Source organism: Spermophilus citellus, assembly GCF_964194105.1.
Source record: "Spermophilus citellus genome assembly, chromosome: 16".
NCBI classification, from domain to species: Eukaryota; Metazoa; Chordata; class Mammalia; order Rodentia; family Sciuridae; genus Spermophilus; species Spermophilus citellus.
Genome location: NC_138196.1, coordinates 70,191,791 through 70,216,686, shown reverse-complemented (window position 1 = coordinate 70,216,686; position 24,896 = coordinate 70,191,791). Strand labels below are relative to the sequence as shown.

The 24,896-nt window shown below is 35.6% G+C and overlaps 1 protein-coding gene across 5 annotated transcripts; it reads left to right on the top strand.

Annotated features, from left to right (window-relative positions):
* Positions 1 to 3,417: 3,417 nt before the first annotated feature.
* TMA16 (translation machinery associated 16 homolog) lies at positions 3,418 to 20,201 on the top strand. 5 transcript variants are annotated; one of them, XM_081268970.1, is made up of 8 exons: positions 3,423 to 3,555; positions 6,801 to 6,860; positions 11,295 to 11,407; positions 11,995 to 12,032; positions 12,978 to 13,062; positions 14,164 to 14,312; positions 17,574 to 17,616; positions 19,050 to 20,201. In XM_081268970.1, exons 1-8 carry the CDS (start codon positions 3,553 to 3,555, stop codon positions 19,228 to 19,230), a joined length of 672 nt encoding a protein of 223 aa, XP_081125096.1. In that variant the 5' UTR covers positions 3,423 to 3,552; the 3' UTR covers positions 19,231 to 20,201. The 5 variants fall into 5 exon arrangements, with proteins under 5 accessions (XP_081125097.1, XP_081125096.1, XP_081125098.1 ...); XM_081268972.1 differs by lacking the exon at positions 6,801 to 6,860 and adding an exon at positions 11,072 to 11,132 and having other exon boundaries at positions 3,427 to 3,555; XM_081268969.1 differs by having other exon boundaries at positions 3,435 to 3,555; positions 6,798 to 6,860.
* The last annotated feature ends 4,695 nt before the right edge of the window (positions 20,202 to 24,896 follow it).

Here is a 24,896-nt window from a genome sequence, read left to right as displayed (position 1 = left end):
CCCTGTTGATAGACATTTTACAATTTCTCCCCTGTGGGGCAGGAGGAGTCACAAACAGGTCAAAAGAAAACTTACTAATTTACATCATATCTGACAAAAAGCTAATTTTATCAAAATAATCACAACTTCTAAAAATAAGTAGAATAAAATGATAAAGTAAAACAGACTTCTCCAAAATCAACCCTGAAAAACTACAGGAACAGGAAGGAAAAGATTTGGAAGTAAATTGCAATTGTGAGACACCCCGGGGAAGACAGGAGGAGGGGAGTGATGGGGAGGAGGGAGCAGGGGCATGTCTCAGTTGCAGAGTAGGAGGGCGTCCATGGCTGCTCTGGAGGATCTGAAGAGGTTGCACTTTTAGCTCTGGTTTCTAGGACTCTGGAGTGGGAAACACTGCAACCTCCCAGTGTTGTGAGGTTCCACCAAAGCTGCACACGGGGAGGCAGCCCTAAGGGGCTGATGACAGCCTGAGCCTTATGAAGGATGCCCTTGCAGGCTCCTGCCTCCAGCTCTCCTGTCAGCAGAAGTTCTTCTGTCCCCCTGATGCTCTCTCCTCAGAAATTTAAACTTTTTGTTTTTCTTAAATTCTCCAAGAAGGATACAGATGGGTGACTCTGAGCATTTTTCCAACACACATGACAGCCAGTTTCATCAGTGAAATAAATTTGATGCTGCAGGTCCAAAGAAAATATATCCCTGAGGAGTACTACTACTACAGAAAGGCTTTAAAAATGGATCATATGTACTACGTGAAGTAATTGTTGGAACAGATGGACAATAATTCAAAATAAGTATAATATATATCCAGAAGAGTTAAGGTGATAGTGGTATCACAGCAAAGGAATGTGGGATTACTTTAAAAAACAAGAATAAACATTAAATTTTAAAATGAAACAGATGGGTTGGGCATGGAGCTCAGTGGTAGAGCGCTTGCCTAGCACAGGTGAGGCCCTGGGTCCGAGCCTCAGTACCACATAAAGATAATTAAATAAAATAAAGGTATTGTGTCCATCTACAACTAAAAATACTTTTTAAAATGAAGTAGGTGAAATGAAGATGTCAATAGGTGAGATATTGTCAAGATGATTGCATCAAAGAAGCAAATAGTAAACCAGAAGATCTAATTATTAACCCTCACCAGGGCAGCAAAAAAATAGAGAGCTGGGGAAAAACATAAAAGAGATGGAAAATGGGAAAGAAGCACTAAAATAAAGGGAGGGTGGACTGATTACTATTCATATAATTCAAATTCTATGAAGAAATTGAAAGAAGCCAGAGAGTGCCAAAGATATGTAAGAAAATACCCAAACCTAAACACATTTAGTGCAACTGAAGAAGAGCTATAACAATATAAATTATTAAGTGATTCCTCAAAGAAAATTAAACCATTCTCAAAGGAACAAAAATTAAACAAAATTGAGATTTTACAATAGTGATACTGGAATCAAGAAACAAAGAAATATTGTATTTGGGTTTAAAAACAGATTCTGCATCTGGGGTTCAAACAACTTCAGATGGAGAATGTTAGGAAAAATTGTGTCTGTGTCGAACATGAACTTTTTCTTCTTGTTCCCTAAACAATACTATTTACATAGAATTTATATTGTATTAGAAATTATAAGCCCATCTACAGAATATTTAAAACATATGGGAAGATGTGGGTAGATTATATACAAATACTTTGCCATTTTATATAAGAGACTTAAGCATCCACAGATTTGGGTATCCACTTGCAAACATAAAGTGTGTATAAAATGTAATGTGGAATGTAAGGAATAATTATAAAACAAACATCAAACTAACCACCACCTAGGTTAAGAAATACTGCTGTTTATCTATTAAAAGTCTCAGCAAAAATGTAGTATAATTTATTTTTATATGAATGGAATTATACTTACATATATATTTCTGTATACTTCTTTATATTATGGTTAAAAATTTATCCATGGTTTAAAATAGCTGTAATTTGTTCACTTTTTGCTATATAAAATTTACTATGATATATGTTTCAAGTCTTCTGTTAATGAACAGTTAGTTTTTATTTCAGTCTGGGCTGTTATGAACAGCATGGCTAAAGAGGATACTGCCATTGTGAACAATGTTGCTATCCTTGTGTGTAGATTCTGAGAGGCGTGTGTTGGAGTTCTTCTAGGTTATATATGTGGAAATATGTATACTCTACAGATTGTAGACATTTTAAATATCTAGATAATGGTGAACTGTTTTCCAATGTAGTTCAATAAGTTTGCTCTTTGAGGTCAGGAACAAAAGAATGCTCATTACTATTTATAATCCTATCTTATTAAGAAAATGCTCTTCAATTCTGATTCATGAGTGTTTGTAAGATTTAAAAAAAAAAGGCCGGGTGCGGTGGCCCAGGCCTCTAATCCCAGCTGCTGAGGAGGCTCAGCAAAAGTCAGGCGCTAAGTAATTCAATGAGACCCTGCTTCTAAATAAAATAACAAAATAGGGCTGGGGATGTGGCTCAGTGGTTTAGTGTCCCTGAGTTCAATCCCCTACATCACATCTCCCCCTGCCCCCCCCCCCAAAAAAACCCCAAAAAGCTAGGCTTCAAATTTTAATGTGGAAAGATATTTGATTATGGTACTACTTAAGTTTTCTACTCTTCTGTGTTGGTTTTGATAGGTCATATATTTTTGTTAGAATTGCTCCTCTTTACCAAATTTGAAACTGAATGGCATACATTTGCATATAAGATCATCTTATGTTTACATAAATCTGAATCGATTTCAGTTGTTTCAAATTTGATCTTAGTGAATTGGGTCTCCTCTCATTCTTTTTTTCTTATTTTCCTTTCTCTTCTTCCTCCTCTTTTCCTTCTACTTCTTCTCCTTTATGCCCAATCAGAATATGAACTGAGGGCAGGAACACTGACAGATATCCTCAATGTCTGGCATACAGTAGGCATTCCATAAATGTTTATTCCGTGAACTTATTGTCTGTGGAATTGTAACATGGTGGCAGAAAACGTTAAAACTGGGCTGGAAGGGGCCTTGAATATGAGGTAGGTTTGAGGCTTTGTGGGAATAAACCAGGAATCAGGTGGAGAAAGCTTTGCCCAAGGTAACCCAGCCCAGGGAACAACTTCCATGGCGTCCCAGAGGCTGGACGCCTCCCAGGAGGCCAGGCATTTGCAGAGCTGGGGCGCGGGCCAACGCCTCCTGAGAGGGGTCCAGCCTCTGGGATGCGGAGTCCACTTAGTAAGGGGAACTGTCTTGAAATCCACGGCGTGGGGATGAGCGCGTGGCCACTGTCACCCACCCACCACAAGCGGCCTGCCCCGCGGGCACCGGGGAGGGCTGTTCACTCTGCTAGAATTTGAAAGTTAAGCACGGGCGGAAAAGACTAGGTCTCAGTTTCCGGGGACGTTTTAGAGGAACGCACCCGCCCTTCCTCTTCCGGTCCGTCCCCCACAGCTCCCGGGATCCCACGTGTGTTCAGCCTGGAGTATCCGTGTGTGCTGCTGCGGCTGTGGTTAGTGATTGACGGATCTGGAGTGCGGAGGCTCTCCGCGGCCTCCTGGACGTCACCATGGTGGGCCCCCTCCCAGTTTCCTGAGCCCTGTCGGTCGGTTCCCTGGAAGTCTCCGGTGTGGCACAACGGGGCGGGGGAGGAAGCTAGTGATTACTTAGGGTGAGGGAGCCCGGGGAGCTGGCCCGGAGAGGCGTCCAGGCCCCGCGCCCCTGTCACAGTGTTAGTAGGCTTTCCTCCCACTCTGCCTGGTGCCCGGCTCCTTCCTCGTCGCTTCCTGCGCCTTTGTATTGTAGCTGCTGTGTGTTGGACAGGAGTGGACCCGCCACCCCTCTTCTCTGCCCTGAGCTTAGTCGCCTCTCCTAACTTAGCCACCCTTTCCCGTCCCCAGCGCCTGCCCTTCCTTAGGGCCCAGAAGCTGTTTTGTTTTTGTTAAAAACTTCAGTAGATATTTGTGAGTATTCACAAAACACGATTAGGTGTAAAGGTGAACAACATAAGGAACTCTCTCACTCGTTTTCGTGTTCGTTTCCACGAACCTATAACATTCAGGAACCCCTTAGAAGTAAAGAGCATGTAGATTTTATAATTTTATTTTTTACTTTCTTTACAGGTACTACCTGTGTTTATGTTCCACAACAGTATGTTTTCCGCTAGCTGTGTTCTTGAGATTCATTCCTAAATAGGAACATGTTTTATATACATTAATAAGTAAGGAACGTATACATTATCCAATTAGTTTTTTTTTTTTTTTTTAGAGAGTGAAAGAAGGGGGAGAGAGAGAGAGAGAATTTTTAATATTTATTTTTTAGTTCTCGGCGGACACAACATCTTTGTTGGTATGTGGTGCTGAGGATCGACCCGGGCCGCACGCATGCCAGGCGAGCGCGCTACCGCTTGAGCCACATCCCCAGCCCTCCAATTAGTTTTTAATAAAAGAACAATTTAAAAATTTTATACTAGTGAAAAGTTATATTCTGGCCACAGTGTTTTTTTTTTTTTTTTGTCCTTTCTTTGTTCCTTCTTGCCTTTTTTGTGTCAGTCACTTTTGTCTGTCTTATCTGTTATCCTTTTGCTTTAGATAGTGTGTATTTGTGTAAATTCAGCCTGTTTGCTAACATATTTTTCTATTTCCAATCCTTTATAATTTTTCAGAATGAACATTAAAGCAATTACATGTCATTGTGTGGTAGCTATGAGGTTGATTAGCATTTGAATTGTTAACTTTGACAATTAGAACTTCAGTTTGCCAATATATAGAAATATATTGCCTTGGTATAGACGTGAAAAAAAAAGTGGCATATAAATATATTTTCTTTGGTATATTTCTGGCCCTGCCATTTTTCTTGATAACATCAGTGCTTCTCCTGTCAGTATAGCTCAGAATGTGGCTTCACCTCAGAATGCTTGACACCTGTGATTTTTCAGGAAATTATTTAACTCTGTTAAATTAGGATGGCAGTAGTTTCTGCCTCATAAAAATGTTGTGAAAATAAATATAAAGTACTTAGCCCTATACTGGCACTTAGTAAATGTTAGTATTGTTATGAACTTTAGTAATAAAAGTAAATAGTAACAGCACAGCTTTTATTGTTCACTTTTGTTACTTTGTTCATTTATATTCTGACTCTTTCCTAGAGTTGTGCAAGTTCATATCTTTTTTTTTTTTAAGAGAGAGAGAGAATTTTTTAATATTTGTTTTTTAGTTTTCGGTGGACACAACATCTTTTTTTATTTTTATATGGTGCTGAGGATGGAACCCAGCATCCTGCGCATGCCAGGCGAGTGTGCTACCCGCTTGAGCCACATCCCCAGCCCCAGTTCATATCTTTTGTAAGATCAAACTAATGTAACTACATGAAGAATCTTTTTCAGTTAAGCCATCCCACTCAATATTTCTTTATTCTGTCTAGTTTCTATGGTTTTCTTTATTCTGTTCCTAGTAGTTTTAAGTTTGGTTTGTGCAATGATGCAAAACATTCATTGATATACACCTCTATCACATAAACTTGTTATTAAATTTAAGTGTGCTTTTAGGGTTTTTTTTTTCCCTAGCTAGGTTATAAACCACTGAAAAGTGTGACATTATCCTCCATTGATTTATCATATTTATTCCTATAATATCTGGCCATTAAACACTAATGACTGCCTACAAATTCCTTGATAGCAGGAATTTTGTGCTGTAAGGCTCACCCCTGTGAATGTTAGCTGTAACAAAAAATCAGCTTTCTGGTAATGGAAACTTGCTCCCGAAACTTAATAAAAGTAAAAAATATTAATGAATATCAACCTTGTATACCAACCATTTTTCGAATAACATCATATGCACATGGCTTCTTAAAAAAAAGTGGTTGTGAAAAGTGTATTTTTTATTACTGCCGTAAAGAATTCATATAGATTTATAGATTTAGTAACTTAAAATTACAGATTCATTTTCTTATATTTCTGGAGGTCTGAGGTGCAAAAATGAGTCTCACTATAATCAAGGTGTTGGCAGGTTTATTTTCCTGGCTTGTTTCATTTCCTAGAAGTTATCTACATTTTTTAGCTCCTGGCTCCTTCATTTTCAACACCAGGAGCATAGTATCTACAAATCTTCCAGTAAAGATCCATGTCCTCTAACAGTGATCTTCCTGCCTCCTTTTTATAAGAGCCCTTAGGATTTTAATGGGCTCACATGGATAATTCAGGATAATCTCCCCATCTCAATATTTTTAATTGCATCTGCAAAGTATTGCCATGTGTAGTAATCACATTTTCCAAGGAATTCGGACAGTTTGACATGGGGATGAAGAGGCAGAGCACTATTTGCCTACCATACAAAATAAATTTTCCTCCAACTCTGTTGCCTAATACTCCAGTTGAACTGAGAAACAAGCAGTGTTATCACCTCTTAGCTATCCATTCAGGTATTTTATATGCATATAGCAGTGTGTATGTCCCCTAACCCTTTTTTTTTTATATAAATAGTGTAATAGACACAATCCTATGCCCCTTGCTTTTTTTTTTTTTTTTTTTTTTGGTCTTACTTGATTTTAGAGAGCAGTCCATGTTAGTAAATAGATGCTATGATTTGAATGTGTTCCTCAGAAGTTACTGTGTTGGAACCTAGATTGCTCTATGTGGCTGTGTTGGGGGACCTAGATAGGAGATGTTTGGATCATGGAGCAGAGCCCTCTTTAATAGATTGATGCCTTTTTCACCCAAATGGCTTAGAAATGGGTTGGTTGTCCTGGGAGTTCAGCCCCTTTTCTTTTCTTTGTTATGTATTCTCTTTCTCCTCTTTTCACTCCCATCATGCTAAGAAGCAGCAGGAGGCCCTCACCAGAAGCAGCTGTCTCATCTTGGATTTCCCATCCTCCAGTACTGTGAGCCTAAATAAGTTTTTTTTTTTTTTTGTAAATTTTCCATTATGAGAATAGAAATTGAACTAAAGCACTTGGTTTTTAAACAGCTACTATTCCATTGTTTGCTTTTACTGAAATTTATTTAAACTGATCCCTGATGGAACATTTAAACTGTTCCCATTCCTTTGCTGCTGTAGACACTGTAATACTGCTGCATTGATTATTATTTTTTCCATTTATACATGTGTAAATATGTCTGTAAAATAATTAATAGAAGTAGAATTCTTTGGTCAAAACTCACTTTTGTCTTGACAAATTGCTCTCTAGAGGACTACCAGTTTATACCCCACTGGTTTGTGAGAGTCCCAGTTTAACCACATGCTCACATATGCAAAGCTAATCATTTTTTATTTTTTTCAGTCTTAATAATTCCAATTTTTAAATGTTTTAACTTAAGTTTCTTTTAAATTAAACCACATATCAATTGAAACATTTAAAAAACTTTTTTACTCTATTGTTTGTTTTGTTTTGTTCTAATTTTTTAGATTTTCAGTCTTTTAATCTTGCAGCTTTGTAGTTACGAATTTTAAATTTTTATGTAGTTGGAGTTGTTATTTTCTTTTAGTCTTATGGAGTTTAATAATGTTTAAAAAGATCTTATTCTGAAATTTAATCTGCAGTTTTTTTTTCTAGGACTCACATTATTTCATGTTTTGTGCTTATGTATGACCTATGAGGAGCTTAGAATATGGACTGATATACCAAATTTTTAAGAAATTATATGCTTTTTACTTTATTTACATTTTTTGAGTGCTTGAAATATTTAACAGTAATCTGAAACATGAACTCACAGAAGATGCTCCCTCCTTCCCTTCAAAAAAAGCTCAACTAAGCTTTTGTGATATAGAGAAAGAATTGTTAACAAATGGTATTTGTATTGTCTTATTTTACTACATAATATGGACTTTAAAATTTTATTTTGTTAATAATGTCTGTGTTCAGACTCTTGAATTTGGCTTTAGAAGTATTGATTATTTCCTATGGTAAAGTACATTTGGAGTTCCAAAAGTTGATTTGCAACTCAAATATCCTAATGTCAAGAAATTTGGAATTTTTTTATCCAGTTTGTATTTCTTGATCTAGGTTTTCAGCCTATATGTGTGTTGCAGTCCTGATGGTTGATGAATTGCTTTCAATAAGACAGTGCCTTCATCCTTGCTGTGTAATTTGATTGTCAGTGAAAAATACAGTGCCTTTTACAGGGACTGGGACACATCTATTAATCACCTAAGTGTGTATAGGTCACCTATCACCCTGCTCATTTTCAGTGTCAGGCCAACATGACAGAAAATTGGTTTCCCCAGGAGCAATTAATTTAAATAGAAATAATATTTTCAGACTGACTTAGACTTTCACTGCTTTGTAGGTTAACATTTTATTGAGGTTTACCTCAGTTTTTTCCTGTCAAAGCATTTTTAATTTTAATGTACTGAAAAATGTGAAAATGCTTTGAAATGCAAATCTTGCGCATATTTCTTTGCCTTGTTATATATTCATATCATGCCTTGAGGAAACCTCATAAATAAATTACTATAAGGAATCCATAAACTACAATGAGTCAGAATATGTGTTTAGTTTTGTGTACTTTCTTTGTCCTAAGTCTTCTTTAACTGAAAAACCTTGAGGACATTTTCATACTCAGAAGAGTATCAAACTTTTTTTCTAATGAAAGTTTTTGACTCTTCAAAGAAAATTTTTTGTGGACTTACATATATCACTGAAACCTTCCTAACTATATTAGTTGTTAAGTCATAACAGTTTCATAGAGTTTATCTTTTTTCCTTAAGATTTGTGACCCTTTTCACTGTTTTAAAATAAAGAATTTTATTGATTATGATGTATATGAGATGAAGATTTTTTTTCAAACAGTGCTTGTTTTATTTTTTTTTTTCACATTAGTTACCATCTTCTGTGTACAGAAATTTTTCTAAAATTTAGTGGCTTACAATAATATTTGTAGCTGGGCATGGTGGTGGTGCATGCCTGTATTTCAGGCAGCCTCAGTGACTTAGGCCCTAAGCAATTTAGCAAGATGCTCTCTGAAATAAAAAATGAAAAGGATTGGGGATGTGACTCAGTGGTTAAGTGCCCCTTAATTCAATCCCAATACTATTTTTTTTTTTTTTTTTAATCTCACAGTTCTTGTGGGTGGGAAGTAATCGGATATGGCCTTCCTGGATCCTGTGCTTCAAGGTTTCTCATGGTCAATTACTTGGGGCTGTGGGACATAACTAGGAAGGATGCACTTCAAAGCTCACTAACATGGGTCTTGGTAGGGTTCAGCCCCTCCTGCATTGTTGGACTCAGTTCTATTCTGGCTGTTGGCCTGAGGCCTTTATCAGTTATGCCATGTGGGCCTGTCCATAGGGCCCCTTACTATATGACACCTGGTTTCCATGAGAAAGCCAAGTGAGAAGACAGAAGCCAGAGTCCTTTCATACCCTAATCTTGGAATTGACATTTACCAAATGCTGTTCTTAAAGTGAGTCACTAGGTCCAGCCCACACTCAAAGGGAGGGGATTATATAAGGACATGAATATCAGGAAGTGGGTTTCTTTGGAGATCATCTTAGAGGCAGCCTACCACATGTTCCAAATTTTTATTTGATTCATGTTTGGTAGGTAGACTTTATGCTTGAAAAAATTGTTATAAAAAAAAAAGAAAAATTGTTATCACACCTCCCCTTCTCTGTTCTACTCCCCAGATGTGAAGAGAACATATGTGCAAAAGAATATATCTTCTATGGTTTTTTGATGATTTTACTCTTTACTTACCTGTGCCTGTAGCCAACTTCCAGTTATACCCTGTGTTTCAGACTTGCACATATCTTCTCTGGTGAAAGTTTTCAAGAAATGAGAACATTCAGTGCCTATTTGTTAGAAGAATGAATACAGGTGTGAATGAGGAATTAATTTTCATTTTAAATAATCCTGCCAAGGGAGTTTTAAAAGAAAGTGATTTTGAGCTGCATCTTATCAAAGGACAAGGAAGGGAATGGATTTTGTAGGTAACAAGAAATGCAGTCTCAAGAAGTTATAATATTCATGGTATATCTGGAATGGTGAAAACTTCAGTAAGAATGGGGAAAAAGATCTTTTGTGAAGGAGTGTGGTTAATGCTGGAGAAGCAGGTTGAGGATAAATTGTTTTCCATGCTAAAGATTTAGGACCAAACTGTCAGCCAGTGGAGCTCTTTAAGCAAAGAATGAGAATTTTACTAGATTAGTGTTTTAGAAAGAGAAGTTCTGTGACTTCTTTGAAAAGGGACTGGCAGGAAGACCCTAAAGAGCATCCTAATCATGAGAGATCATGAGAGTTGAACTAAGGCAATTGACAGTAATTTTGAAAGAAGATTCTGAAGATTCTTGGCATTTTGTTAAGAGACCTTCAGTTGTTTGAGACCTTCAGTTGTCTCCTAATATATTTTTTTCTATAGTAGTTAGATTTGTTTGTCAAGAATTAAATAATATAATAATTTCCTCTCTATATATAAACACTGTGACTAAGTTTTGATCATTAGGATGTTAACAAAACAATCTACAACTTCCCAAATCATGCTCTTACAGGAAAAGAGTTTGATTTCTGAATTTTTTTTCTAAATGCTCACTGGCTGCAGAGTAGACTTGGCATTAAGCCATCTTAGACAATGTAAGAAGTTATAACCTAAGCCTAGATCTCTGAGGGCTTTTGGGGGCAAAACCTCCAGCACCTGCTTTTAACAGGGAGAACTAAACTTTGTTGGAGTTAAGATATTATTATTTTGGGTTTCTATTATAGAGAGCCAAACCTGATTCCTTAATTATATTGGTAGGATAAGACTTAGGATTTTATACTAATGATAACAGACATATAGTTTGGAGGACCGAATGAATTGTAACCTTGTTAATTGGTATGAGGCTTAAGTGAGAAAATAATTTTGGATTTGCTGATTTTGAGAGGGAAAATATTTGGATGTACTGATTTTGAGATAGCTTCTATTATTTATTAATAATAATCTGCAAGACCATAAGGCCAGCTTTGATTTTGCTTGATTCACTGCCCACTCTCTTCCATGTGCAACTTCTACAAACTCTCACAAATATCCTGTGTTCCTCTACCCCTAGTCATCCTGTAACACAGATCTCCAGGCCTGAATCTCTTTGCTATCTGTATTCTCTGTACATATTTTTCAGATGGAATGATTGAAGAGAAGAGTTTACTGCCCTGTTCATGCCTTTTTAATTGTCTTACATGGTTAGAACATATCATATCTTTTATCCCAGAAACAGCCTGCTAGAATGATTATGTTTCTGACTCACTGTATTTCTATTACATTATTGTTAAAATTAATTTCACCAAAGAATTGACTAGAATCAATGTAACTGACCATACATGTCATGTGTTCCTACATTTTAGCCTAAAGTACCAAAGGGAAGAAGTACAGGACAGGAAAAAAAAGTCATCCATCCATATAGTAGAAAAGCAGCTCAAATTACGAGAGAGGCCCACAAACAAGATAAGAAAGAAAAGTGAGTGTCTTTTCATTATTTGTGTCCAAATTGTTCTATGTACAGTAGTATACTTTAATATATAAAGGTCTCTTGAATGAGTTAAATATTTAGACTATCAATAGTAGGAGGTATATGTTAACCTACACGGTTTCTGAAAAGAAATGAACCTTTTATGTCACAATTCTTTTCAGATTTATGAAAAGTAATCACCTTGTTTTGAGTTTTTTGAAATTTAAAAGATATTGCAGTAGTGCATTTTGATCTTGGTGGCAGCAGTTTGATCTTTTGGAGTGTTCATTACTGTTTTGTGCATAAGTATTCTGCTTGTCACAAAACCCACCTGAACATCCATAATCCACTCAAATTTTCATTTATATTTTCAAAACTGATTCTATAGGCTTTCTTTAGTTGTTGAAGAGCTAAAACAAAGTTTCTAAGAACTTTTTCCAGTAAGTTAAATAGAAGCATAGCATTCCATGTTTCTGTGTTAAAGTTAATGTTTTCAGGTGTCAAAAAATTTTTCTTTGGATAGCTTTCTTGTTATTTTTTGCAAATTTAAAAATTTGCTTTGTAAAATTTTTAACAAATATTTCTTTCCTTCCAAGGTTGAAGAATGAAAAGGCCTTACGTCTCAATCTTATTGGTAAATAAAATTACTTAAAATTAAATTACTTAAAATTCTGGCTATCATGAATGTTTATCTTGTACTCTTTTTTAAAAATTTCCTAGTATAATACTGTTTTTATCAGTCTTTTTTAAATGAGACTGGAGTGAAACAAAACAAAATGAAGCAAATCATTAAGTATTTAGAATAAGCAATGTTAGTGATTCACCCAAAACTAGTTTGTGCTTATCTGTTGACTTATTTTAGAAATTTTGCTGTTTATCTTGCTGTTTGTTTATTTATTTTTAGTAAAGCTTTATAGTTATAGAGAGTAGTTGGGTTTATCCCAACAAACTCATACATGCATGGAAATCAATTTTAGTTCATGATCCCTCTCTTTGCCCTCGCCTTTTCTTTCCTATCCTCCCTCACCTCTCCCATTCTCCTTCCTCTGTTCTATTAGACTTCCTTTAACTTGCCTATTTATTTATATTTGATTGATTCTTTTTACTTATGCATAAAGGTGAAATAGTTTCTTAATCCATTTGTCTATCAATGAGCATCTGGAATGATTCCATTATTTAGTTATTGTGAATTTGCTATAAACGATCTGGCTGTGTCACTGTAGTATGCTGATTTTATATCTTTTGGGAAAATACCAAGGAGTGGGATAGTTGGGTCATATGGTGGTTCCATACCTAGTTTTCTGAGTAATCTCCATACTGCTTTTTGCTTTTTCAATACTTAGAACTTCATAGTCTATTAAATCTGCCTGCCTACCTGCCTGTCTTTCTGTGTGGCTTTCTGCCTGCTTGCCTTCTTTTTTGGTTTAATTTGTTTTGCGCCCACACAGAGCTTTATATTTAGTATTAAAATAAATTTTGGTTCTCTTTGAAGCACATTGATGTTGAGAATATAATAAACCTCTTTGCTTAAATGATGACTTGTCATGCTAAAAAATATGTTGTTATTTTTAATTTATAGGTGAAAAACTGCAGTGGTTTCAAAGTCATCTGGATCCCAAAAAATTGGGGTATTCAAAGAAAGATGCTTGTGAATTAGTTGAAAGGTAAACACTGAGCATATTATAAGCAAAGGGACAGAATAGGAGATTCTTTAATCTTATTCTTAGAGACAGAGCTCTGACCTGGGATTGTGAATAAGCAAATAGACGTTGTTATCAGAAAGACTTTAGATTTGTATCCTAGCTTGGCCCCTTCAGTAGGTTTGTAGTCTTTCTGGGCCTCAGAGTAATAGTCAGCCCTATTTCTTAGGATATTAGAGGTTTCCTGGAGGTGTCATCTACCTTGGCACTCACAGATGGGGATTAATAGACCATCGTAAGGTGGTTTGAAAGGCATCTAGTTCAAGAGAATAATATCTAAAAAGCCCAGAGGTGACAGCAAAGATGACGCATGCAGTGACCTGCCAGACATTTTAACACTGAATGAAGTAACAAGTTTAAGGAGGGAAGTGTGGTTGTTGTAATAAGTAACAACTGTCTTAGGAGAGACCTCATGTGTCTTAAGAGTTTGGACCTTATCTAAGAGCATTAGGAGGCATGGAGAGCTTTTACAGAAAGCACGAGGATAAGGTAATACAGAGAAGGACACATGGCTTTGGTCAGGATGTAGGTAGTCCAGTCAAAAGATGATAGTGGCATCTGACTGGTATGATAAAGAGAAATGAAAAGATTCCAGAGATGTGAAGAATGTGGAAATCTTAGTCTTTAGTGAAAACTTATATGTAGAATGAAAGGGAAAGAGGAGCCAAGCAGAATGCCTGCATACTTTGCTTGGACAGCTATATGAATGATCATAACTGTTCCCTGAAGTAGGGAGCCCAAGAGATGGAGCAGGTAGTTGGTGATGGGCAGGGACAGGGTGATGACAAGTTTGGGGTTTTAAAAGTGAAGCTACTAGGGGACATCTAAATAGACCTGGACAATAGGTAGTTGAATATGAGAGGCCTTAGTTCAACAGATAATAGGCTGTGATTTGGTTGATGAAATGAAGGATATGGTCAAGTTATCCAGGGAAAAGTTTAAAAGGTTTGAGGACATGAGGAACTCTGAGGAATGTAAAAATGTAAAGGACATCTGAAAGCTAGAGGTTTAGTTTTAAATGAACTAATATGAGCCCAAATTCAAATCATTTTTATATTTTTATAGGTATTTAAATAGATTTAGCAGCGAGCTGGAGCAGATCGAGTTACATAACGGCATCAAGGACAGGCAAGGAAGGCGGCACTTTTCCCGGGAAACAGTTATCAAGCAGACGATGGAGCGGGAGAGACAGCAGTATGAAGGATATGGCCTTGGTGTGTGCTCTATGCTTTTTCTTTCTAAAATAATAATGGTATCAGATTTGTAATTTATTTCAAAGGTTGAATTTTATTTTTTCTATTGATTTAGTTTGATTTCCTTTTCTATGTGTATAGAATAATCTTTAGGTTCATTTTTTCCCCTGTATTCCCAACAAAACTCAATTGTGTGACAGTGACATACTGTCTTTCTAGTGTGATCATAGTGTTTTTCTTTCCTTTTCAGTGTGTACCTAATTTGTTTTGTTATAGGGGTGCTACTAGTCCATCTCCAGCTGTATCTAATTGGAATAGATACTATGTTCTTTTCATTTTCCAATTCTTGTTCCATCTAGCTCCACATTTAATCATCCTTGAACAACTTTAGAAATCAAAATTTGTTTCTTTGAATTGTATCCTGTCTAGTTAATTCATAAAGATCAGTATGTTATTACTTTGGTAACACTGTGGTCAGAAAAATCACTTAGTAGAAGAAGATGCTAAGACTTGCAAAGCCACAAATTGGTGATTACCCAAAGGCTGCATGGCCGGAAAATAGTATTTAATTAGCTTATTAATTGTCATTTTTAAGTAGAGAGGGAATAACAGCTGATGATTTCAACTGGATAAATACAGATTTCTGACTTCTTTTTAAAAAAACAGATAATCTGGCAGCATCATCTGTGGGAGTAGATTAGCAGCTATCTCTCCTGGACCTTGGCATATATTTAAAAGTTTGCTGTGGCCCTCACCCTTACTTCATAGGTCTTACCTGGTCCCACTAAGCATTTGTGTTACAAGGCTTTACTTGGAAGGTATATTAAGTGAAATGTTTAATAGCAAAATTAAGTTTTTAAGTTTTCATGAAAACATAGGATCCTAAGCAAATTGTTCTGTGGGTAATACTAGAAACTCTGCAGTGGGTGGCAGTCCTATTTCATTCCTGAAAATTGAGTTTTATAACTGAAAAAGCAACAGAGAATAGCTGTAGAACTAGATAGAGCCAGACTTAAGTCCTTATAGCCAACTATATAACAGCGGTCAAGTTATTTAACAGGTTGTTAAGCCTCAAGTTAAAAATAGAACAGATAGTATTACCAACTTCCTAGGTTGTTCCAAAGTTAAGTAAGATTTAATTAATGAAAGTGACTGACATAGTACTTAATAAAAGAGAGGGTGGCAGAGAGCTTCAGATAGTCCTATGTCTTTTTTTTTTTTTAACTTAATTATTTACCTTCTAAGACCATAGAATTAGACCCATTTCCTTGTTTTTAATTTTCTTCTTTTAAAATTTCATTTATTTATTTATTTAACTATACTGGGTATTGAACCCAGTTTTGCTCTAACACTGAACTACATCCATAGCTTGTTTGTATTTTATTTTTTTAATTTGAGACAGAGCCATACCAAGTTGCTGAGACTGTCCTTGAACTTGCCATTCTCCTGCCTCAGCCTTCCAAGTCTCTGGGATTACATATGTACTCCACTATAACTGGCTTTTTTGGAACCTATTTTAACTTGACTTTGTCCCTACCACTCAACCAAAAGTACCAGCAACTGATGACCTTCAGGTTGCTAAGACAAAATAGTTGTTGCACTGGACTTATATCAGCATTTGATGCAAAACAAAACTTATTTTTTTGCATACTTTTTATCTGGTATAGAAGACCCTGAGCTTTTCTCGTTCTCCCTAGGTGACTGGTCATGACTTTTTGCTAAGCTGAATCTCTTCATCCTAACCAACTAAAAGTTTCTTCGTATCCAACTTACTTCTCTTTTCTATACCCCATTTTTTAGTTAATCTCATTTAGATCCATGAGTTTAAATCCCATCTAAATGCTGATAACTTCGATATACATATGGTCAACCCTATCTTGTCCCCAGATCTATCAAACTTGGATATTTCAAACTCTCTACTTGAAGGTCTTACAGGAATCTCAAAAAATGACATTAGAAAGCAAAAGCCTGCTTTTCTCCTAAAACTTAAGCCTCCTATAAGTTCCACATTTTAATCATTGGTATCACCACTTGTCCAGTTGCTCAGATTAGAAACTCTGGAGTCCATTTTCACAGTTCATATCCAACCCATTAGCAGAATATATTTTTAATCTTACGGCTTTTGCCTGTACTACCACCATCTCCCTAGTTCAAACTACCTTTATCTCCACTGTATAATTATTTACTCCCTTTTGGTCTCTGCTGCTAATCATTCCCCTTATAGTCTGTTCAATATGTGGCAGCTTGATTAATTAGCAGGAATTAGCAGAGTCCATCCAAGTAAAACATATCCTGGTGATAGCCACAGTGCTAAAGCTTAGATCCAGTGCTCTTCTGACTATACCCCGTGCTTCTTCTAGAATCAGGGAGCATAGCTGGTGAAAGAAGCCTTGTGAATTCTGACTAGTTTGCAAGTGTGTAGAAACATGTGGACAGATTGTCTCCAGAAGTCTGTTTCATAAATTTTGAGAAGACAAAATATGAACACCTTTTCTCCCTTTGCTCCCTGGTAATGTAACTGTTTCTGACTCATTTTATTAGGATCCTGTTTTTTTTAAAAATTAATTTACACCTAACACCTAGTCCCTCATCCTCTTTACTTTCTGAAAATATAAGACAATGCACAGTTGTATCAAACATTTTGGTTTTTATCTTTCTGTTAATTGATACTGCATTTATTTAATATTTTATTACATTGGCTAGATGGGCATTTCAGCAATAAGAGTGAATACATATTAATTTATGATAGCTTTATAATCATGGTAAAGAACTTCCACACATCTAGTTTTTATTAAAAATGGATTTAAATTGTATTGACCTTTTTGAGCATCTATTTGGTTATAGCTTTTCAAACTGTTTTTTATTTTAAATGATGTCCTATTTTAATACTAAATAGTCTTTGCTTTCCTTAGAGAAACTCTACCATGTCATGATTAAGTATGTACTTGAAAAAATTATACTTTTCACCAAGAAAAAATATAAAACATTTCAGCATATTGTTCATAATAGTTTAGTTTAATTTCATAATAGTGTAGTTTAATTTCATAAATTATGTGTTAGGATCTATTACTTAATATTATTCTTCTTAAATCACCTTAAACTAAACTATACTTGCCAGACTTTGTAAGTTAATTATAACAGCATTTTAAAATTGTGTTTTCCTTTGGATATTCTTGGTATCAATTATTATTTGTTGTATTTGATATAATAAATGAAGAAACTAAAAAATGATGTAATTAAGAGAGAAAATGTCTAATGGCTATAAATTGTTTTCTTTTCCAGAGATCCCAGACATTTTAAATGCAAACAATCTGAAAACTTTTAGGTGAGTGTCTCTTTTATTGTTCCCTGGAAGCTGTATGTAAAATACATGTGACATAAATCTTCCTTTTCAATTCTAGACATTAGCAATAAAAGAAAATCAGATTTCTTTTTATTAATATTTTCTGTATTTTGTATTTATTTGATATTTATTTTGTTGTTTTCGGTGGACACAACATCTTTGTTTGTATGTGGTGCTGAGGATCGAACCCGGGCTGCATGCATGCCAGGCGAGCGCGCTACCACTTGAGCCACATCCCCAGCCCCCTTGTATTTATTTGAAACGTGATATATGCTAAAGTGATAATGACTTACTTTTTCATAATAATTTAATACTTGATGGCTCAGAGTCAGATTCTGAAACTATTCTAGCACCTTCTTTTGGATAGAAGATAGATACTTAATAGAAAGTGATTTCAGAGGTCTCTCTAATTGTACCCCTTGTAACCAGGGAGAGTGCCAAGTAGGGTTTTAAGTTTTTAATTCTCAAACAGATTCTCTGTCTTTTGAAAATGCTGTTGATAAATCATTTTGATCTTGATTAGCTTAGGTTGATGGGCCTGAAATTTTTTGTTAATTGAAATGGATAAATTTAAATCCAGGCAAAATCAAATCTAAAATTTGCTCCTTATTTCTGAAACAATGTTTGTTCTGCTTCTTCCAAAGAAAATCATAAATGAAAGAAGAGATGAACATAGTTTGTTAGCATTGCTGATTAGAGTTCAGTTCTTGAAACAGTCCTCATATTGCTCCTAAAGTAATTGAACATAGAATTGTCATAGAAAATACTGAGGTTGAAAAATAGGAAAGTTTCTTTTTTTACATTCTGCTTTAGCACTATTTTTTTTAACCTTTATTATTTATTTATTTATAGGAGTGCTGAGAATCAAACCCAGTTCCTCACACATGCTAGTCAAGCTTTCTACCACTGAGCCACAACCTCAGCCCTGAAAATTTTCTCTTAATAACAGTTATTTGATTACTGATTGTTAACTGTAATATATCACATGAAAAGAAAAACCTATCTGGTGTCTATTTGAGAGAGTTGCCAGGGATGACATAGTTTCTGCTTTTGTGATCTTAAGTCATGTAGCCTGAGGAAGGTTGGTGGGAAAGTTAGTTTTAGGTGAATAAAGGAATGGAATAGAGCCTTCTTGTAACTTCTAATATTTTGCTGTTTGCTTTTGGTGTTTTGAATATGTGGGATTCCCTGTGCAGACATTGCTACTATAGATGAATGAGAAAATGGAAAAAGCAAGCCTCGGTTCTTGTATGTTGTTTTTTTCCTTGTTCATTTATATTGGTTCTTCCTAGTACACTTGAAATCTGTTGTAAATTTATATAATTTTTTCAGTTATTTTCAGGGTTTTTGAAAATTGACTGTCTTCCTTTTCACTTCAACTTCTGCTAACACTCTATATTCTCTCTTTTGTCTAGGGAATGGGATTTTGATCTGAAGAAATTGCCAAACATTAAAATGAGAAAACTCTGTGCTAATGATGCAGTTCCTAAGAAGAGGAAGAGGAAAACTATTTTAACTATAGACAAAAATTTAGAGGAATTGGAACTAAAAGGTGAATCAAATGACTCAGATGAAGAAATGACTCCAGTAGCCTGATTGTCTTGAGTTGAAAATAATTTGAGAGCTTCAAATTACACACACATTAATTATGGTAAATAATTATCTAGACATAAGAATTTGCTATTGAACTCATTGTTTTATAATGAGAGTCCTATTTGCAGTTTAAAATATGGTGTTATTTTTATTTAAAAATGAAGGTTGCATTTCATTTATATTAAGTTGCTGAAATAGATAAAAGTTGTATTAATCTGTTTTCAGTTGCTATAATGAAATACTCAAGGTTAGGTTACTTATTAAGAAAAGACATTTATTTAGCTCATGATTTTGGAGGTTGAAAATCCACAAGTACTGGCTCTGGTAAGGGCCTCTGGCAATGTCACTTCACAGTGGATGACATCATAATCCATGCAGGAGGGTGTGACAGAAGGTAGTAAGACAGAACACCAGAGAATGGGGAGGGGCCAGTAATGACCTCTCACTAGGCCCATCTCTTAAAGGTACTACCACCACCTCTTAACATTGCCACACTAGGCACCACGCTTCTATTATGTGAGCTCTTGAGGGAGACATCCAAAAGTGATCTTTAAAGACATTTAATCTGAACTTTGTGCAGAGGAAAAGTAATGTGTGAGGACGAAATGTGTTTTAAATTTTTTCCTTATGTGGATTTAGGATTGCCTAATCTCCCAAATGGGGTGAATGTTCAGTAACCTGTTTTCCAAGAGGTTCCTGTGGATATTTCTTAAATTGTGATAATAACAAAATTGTGTTAAACCAATTCTTCTCTTAAACATTAAACCTATTTTTTTTTCCTGACAAATAGGGAAGAATTTGATAGTGAAGTCATATTCACCAATAGATTATACATTATCATTTATTTTTTTCTGAGCCAGAAGTAAAGGTTAGAAACAGAAGAGTCTGTCTCTGTGGTTATATTGATCCCCACACTTAATCTGTATCTTTTGACAAAGAGAATAAATGATTCAGGCTTGCTTCTTTTCATTATATATTATTTTTTGCTTTCTCATTGTGAAAAGTGATAAGTTTCTAAAAGGTTAAATTGATGTATAAGAGTATTTCAAGTGGCATGAAAAACATGGACATATTAGAATTTAGTTATAGAAATTGTTAAACATAAGTATCTTTTAGTGTACTTTTTAAAGGATGTGATATAAATATATTTATTTTCAAGAAAAGGAAAACAGTGTATGCGGTTAACTTAATATCAACTGTCTTATTAGCAGTTTATATGGAGTGTTATAACTTTTTTACTTCTGAAAATTAAAAATAAAATTTAATTCAAAAATTTCACCTTAAAATTCGAATTATTTTTTAGTATGTAATTGATGTCGCTTAATTTCAGTAATCTTCATGAAAATGATTTGTGATTATAATTTTTTGAAATTTTCTTTCTTTTTTTTTTTTTTTTTTTGGTTCATGTACAGTCTCAAAATATTTGTGAAAACTTAGTCATGAACTGCAGTGAATAGTATAAAAACTATTTAAAAGTCCAGTCTGTTAGATGAATAACTTGTCAAAGTGGCAGATCATCCTCCCTGTCAGATGTTTGTTACTAGTTTTCTTTGCTGTCAATGCAAGCAAACAAACAAACAAAACCCCACTATCTGCTAGGAATTAAAATAAGAATCTGTTGATGAATAAATGCAACAAAACATGTCACTTGGACAAAGTAGCCTGCATCAACTCATCTTTAGAGTAGTGTTTTTAATCCTGGTCTGGAGAACATGTTTTGTAAAAGTGATAACTTTTGTTTCCTTCATGGAGACCACTTTTAGGTCAGTAGCATATGTTTATAAGAGAGCTTCCACAATCCATATCTATGGAACACAGTAAAGGTAACTTGCTTTGTGTGTATGTTATGCCACCCTTTAAAAATGTAAAAACCATTCTTAATTCACGAACAAAGTGGGCCATAAGCTGGATTGACTTATTGGTCATTGTTTGCTGATCTTTTTTAGTTTTGTTAGGTGCAGGACAGGCTGAATAAATTGTCTGCAGGGCATGCCAAGCAAAGTTAGCTGCAGGATGACCTGGCCACTCAAACCCTCTGTCTGGTTCTTTATCACCTGTTTGCTTCAAGCCCAAACTCCCAAGCTCCTGCTCAAGGCTGAACACTTAACCCCCCTTGTGCCAACAAGGCAGCTTGCAGACCCAGAGACCCCATTAGATTTGGGCTATAAAAACTCCTTCCTGCCAGGCCCCTCTTTCTTGCTCTCTCTCTCTCTTGCTCTCTCTGTCTCTCTTGCGCGCTCTCTCTTTCTCTCTCTTTTCTCCTCTTTTTCACTGATGCAGTAAAGATCTCTTGGTTGCTCTGAGTGTTGTGGTCACTTTCCTTTCAAGTTTTAGGATACATTTCTAAGTTTAGAGCTGCTAACTCTGACATTTTTGCTCTTTTCCCAACATTGTAGTCACTTCCTTGCTTGGCTGAAACATGTCCCTTTAGAACCTTGTTCACCTCTGATAGAAGCTTTTCCTGTTCTTATATAACCTATGCTTCAGGGCTAGGAGATTGGATAAGTCCTTTTTGCTCTACTGTCACTTCAAAAAAATTTTTCTTCTTTAATTTTCAATCCAGAAATCTTTCTGTAAGTCTTCCTTGATTCTTCCCTTTCTCTGCTATGTCCTCCTATGATCTTATTTAATTAGCAAGTATTATTGGTTCTATTTCCAAAATTAAAGTCAAATTGGTTTATATCTGGCTGTCTCCCCCTATGACTTGCTGTAATACAGGCAATGACTTCCTAACTGACCTTCCTGCCACCATCCCCCTGCTCCTCTGCTGGCACCCTGATGACTTCACATGTATCCACTTTATTCCTCTTAGGCTAGGCTTTGTCACAGCTGACTTTCACCTTGGAAGAATGTCCTGTGATCTTTATAAGAGAGCTTCCACAATCCATAGCCATGGCTTCATCTTCTGGGTTCTGTGGAAGCTTGAGAATTTCCATCTCAAGACCCTTTGGAGTACAGCTGCAGGCTATAAAACTACTTAACTGCAGCAGGGAAGGGGACTCCCTACCCTTATGTTGATTATCATGTCATCTGGCTCCTTTTCTGTTTGTGTCCTCCTGTGGGACAAGTATAGAGAGATGGTACCTTTGTCCATCTTTTACCAGCTTTGTAATTAAATTTTCTAGTGAGAGCTTGTTTCCTTACTGTGTGAATCTGTCCGTCTTGCTTAACATTTCCCACTCAGGACTTCAATCCTTGTTCCCTCTGGCTGCATTAGTGGCACATGCCAGTAATCCCAGTGGCTCAGGAGGCTGAGACAGTAGGATCCAGAGTTCAACCTGTTTTCTCATCCTTGAGGTCTGAACCTAAAGGTTACATCTGCCTGCTCAAGTATCTCTACCCTCACACCCTTGCTATTCCTTGAAAATCCCTGTGCCATCACACAGGTTAGGATCATTAGTTAGTTGAAACACAATGACAGTGGTTAGTGATCTGGGTGTGTCTGCTGTAATTCTGGGTGGTGGGAGAAGCCCATGAGTTCAGATATCCAGTTTGGGAACTCTTACTTCTGTATTAGTTCTGTCCAAGTAGAAAGTCCTATAGAGGCATTAGGCCAAGACAGCTATTTACCCTGAATTCAGGCATCTAAATTGAGGCTTTAGAAAGAGACATTTTCTTTGCTATTATCAATCTCCACCCCAGGATTACATTCCAATGTCTTTGGCTTACTGTTCTTTAGCCACAGAATATCTGAATCCACTCAAATCTCTGAAAATATAGTCTTTATCTAAATCTTAGTCATGGGAAAATCCTATAGATTACAATATGATATTTTTTACATTTAAAAAAAATGTTTTGAAAGTCTATATTTTTATTGGTTAATGCACCTTTTTATTTTCCTACAATGTCTAAGGTTTGTCAGTATAATTTGTTTTAAAATGATTATATCTAGACCCTGCCTAAAAACACAGAGCATTGTAACAACACCACAATTTTGAAAATTGAAGGGTTTTGAGTGTTGGAAATAGAAATCTATATAGGTCCCAGTATGTTAGGCAAAAAGTATAGAAGCTACAATCAAAATTGGAATCACTTGTTTAATATACAAAGTCTTTCACAGATCTTTATTTTCTTTTCCTTAGTTTGTCTTAGCACACATTATTCACAAACAGTATATTGTTAATGAAAGAGAATTAGGTAAAACTAAAAAAGTACAAATGCCCAATCTCAAAAATTGCACACAGTTAAAATAATTTTTCTTCTTTGTTTCAATGCAATATCCAATTTCAAGGTGGGCTTTCTTTAGATGTGGAGGAAACACTGCAGCCCAAAATAACAGTACTTCCTTTCAACTCTTGATATGTAAAATAGCACCATTGGGCTGATTTCAGGAAAGAAAAAAGGTTTTCATCTTTCTTAATTAAAATGTAATCCTTACACAGTTATTATATGATAACTACAATAATAATGATAATAAATTTTAAGACCTCTACTTTGTTCCAGAAAAATCATTGTCAAGGCAAGGAAAGATAAATTAAATCTAGCGATGGAATGTCCTTCCTGCCCCATGACCATTACCATTATAATTTCTTTTAATGATGTCATTGAGCTAATGAGCTAATTTTCCAGCCAAAGAATAGATGTTTTAAGAGTACCAAAGGACCTTTTGTAAAACAAGAAGTACAATCAAGGCCATCTTTCTACGACCATAATTACACTGTAACAGCAGCTCCTACTGAGATGTAATGCTGGGGCATTTTGAGAAAGATTCCTTCAATTTCTGCATTGCTGTCCCACATCCTTGGGATCACTTATATTTTAATTTTGTTAAAAGAAATCTTGTCTTGTTTGTTTTTGTTCCTAAACTTAATTGCCTTTTGGGCTTCACTTTTTAAAAGTTGGAATTTCATTTCTTTACTGCTTTAATCTTTAATCCTATACAATGAAGGTGACAGTTCTTTAGTTAAGAAATTAACAGCCTCAACAGGCAGGGTGGCACATGCCAATAATCCCAGTGGCTCAGGAGGCTGAGACAGTAGGATCCAGAGTTCAAAGCCAGTCTCAGAAATGCTGGGTGAGGTGCTAAACACTCAGACCCTGATTCTAAATAAAATACAAAATACGGCTGATGTGACTCAGTGGTCGAATATGCCCCTGAGTTCAATCCCTGGTACTGGGGAGGGGGGGGCAGTAGCCTCAATGTTTGTAGTTCATGGTATTGTCAATATCACAAATTTGGGTCATAATTATAAAAAGCCAAAGTTTTAAACAGCTGTAGGTTCATTCTTCATTTTCCGTTCTTTGCTTGAATTCCATTTTGTTTCTGACTTGAGCAGGTAAACATGCCTCAAAAAATTGTCATTCCATAGCTCATTTTTTCTTTTTGAGAGATAAATCAGTTCACCAAAAAGCACTGCCACAAAGCCAAATATTTTCAGTGATGAAAGGAAAAAGGTACCATTGCCATAGGGAATGTAAATGAATCAACATTAGGTTTTAAGTGAATGTAGTTGTTCCAAATCAGGTGAACCACAAACATCCATTGCAGGAAAGCTTTTTAATGAAACTCTTCTGCAATGAATTTTTTAAAATGAAATTCAGGTTAGGATTTTGAAAGGTCAGAAGAAGAACAGAATTAAATGTTGACTTTTATTCTGTTAGGGAGCTTTATTATTTTCTCATTTCAATAAAATCAAAACCTAAGAAAGTTAATTTTGAGACTTTGGGCA

What these genes read in the sequence shown, in the direction of transcription:
- TMA16 (XM_081268969.1), top strand. An exon ending in AAACAAGATAAGAAAGAAAA is followed by an intron (nt 11,408 to 11,994) that starts GTGAGTGTCTTT and finishes TTTCCTTCCAAG; the next exon opens with GTTGAAGAATGAAAAGGCCT. An exon ending in GCTTGTGAATTAGTTGAAAG is followed by an intron (nt 13,063 to 14,163) that starts GTAAACACTGAG and finishes ATATTTTTATAG; the next exon opens with GTATTTAAATAGATTTAGCA.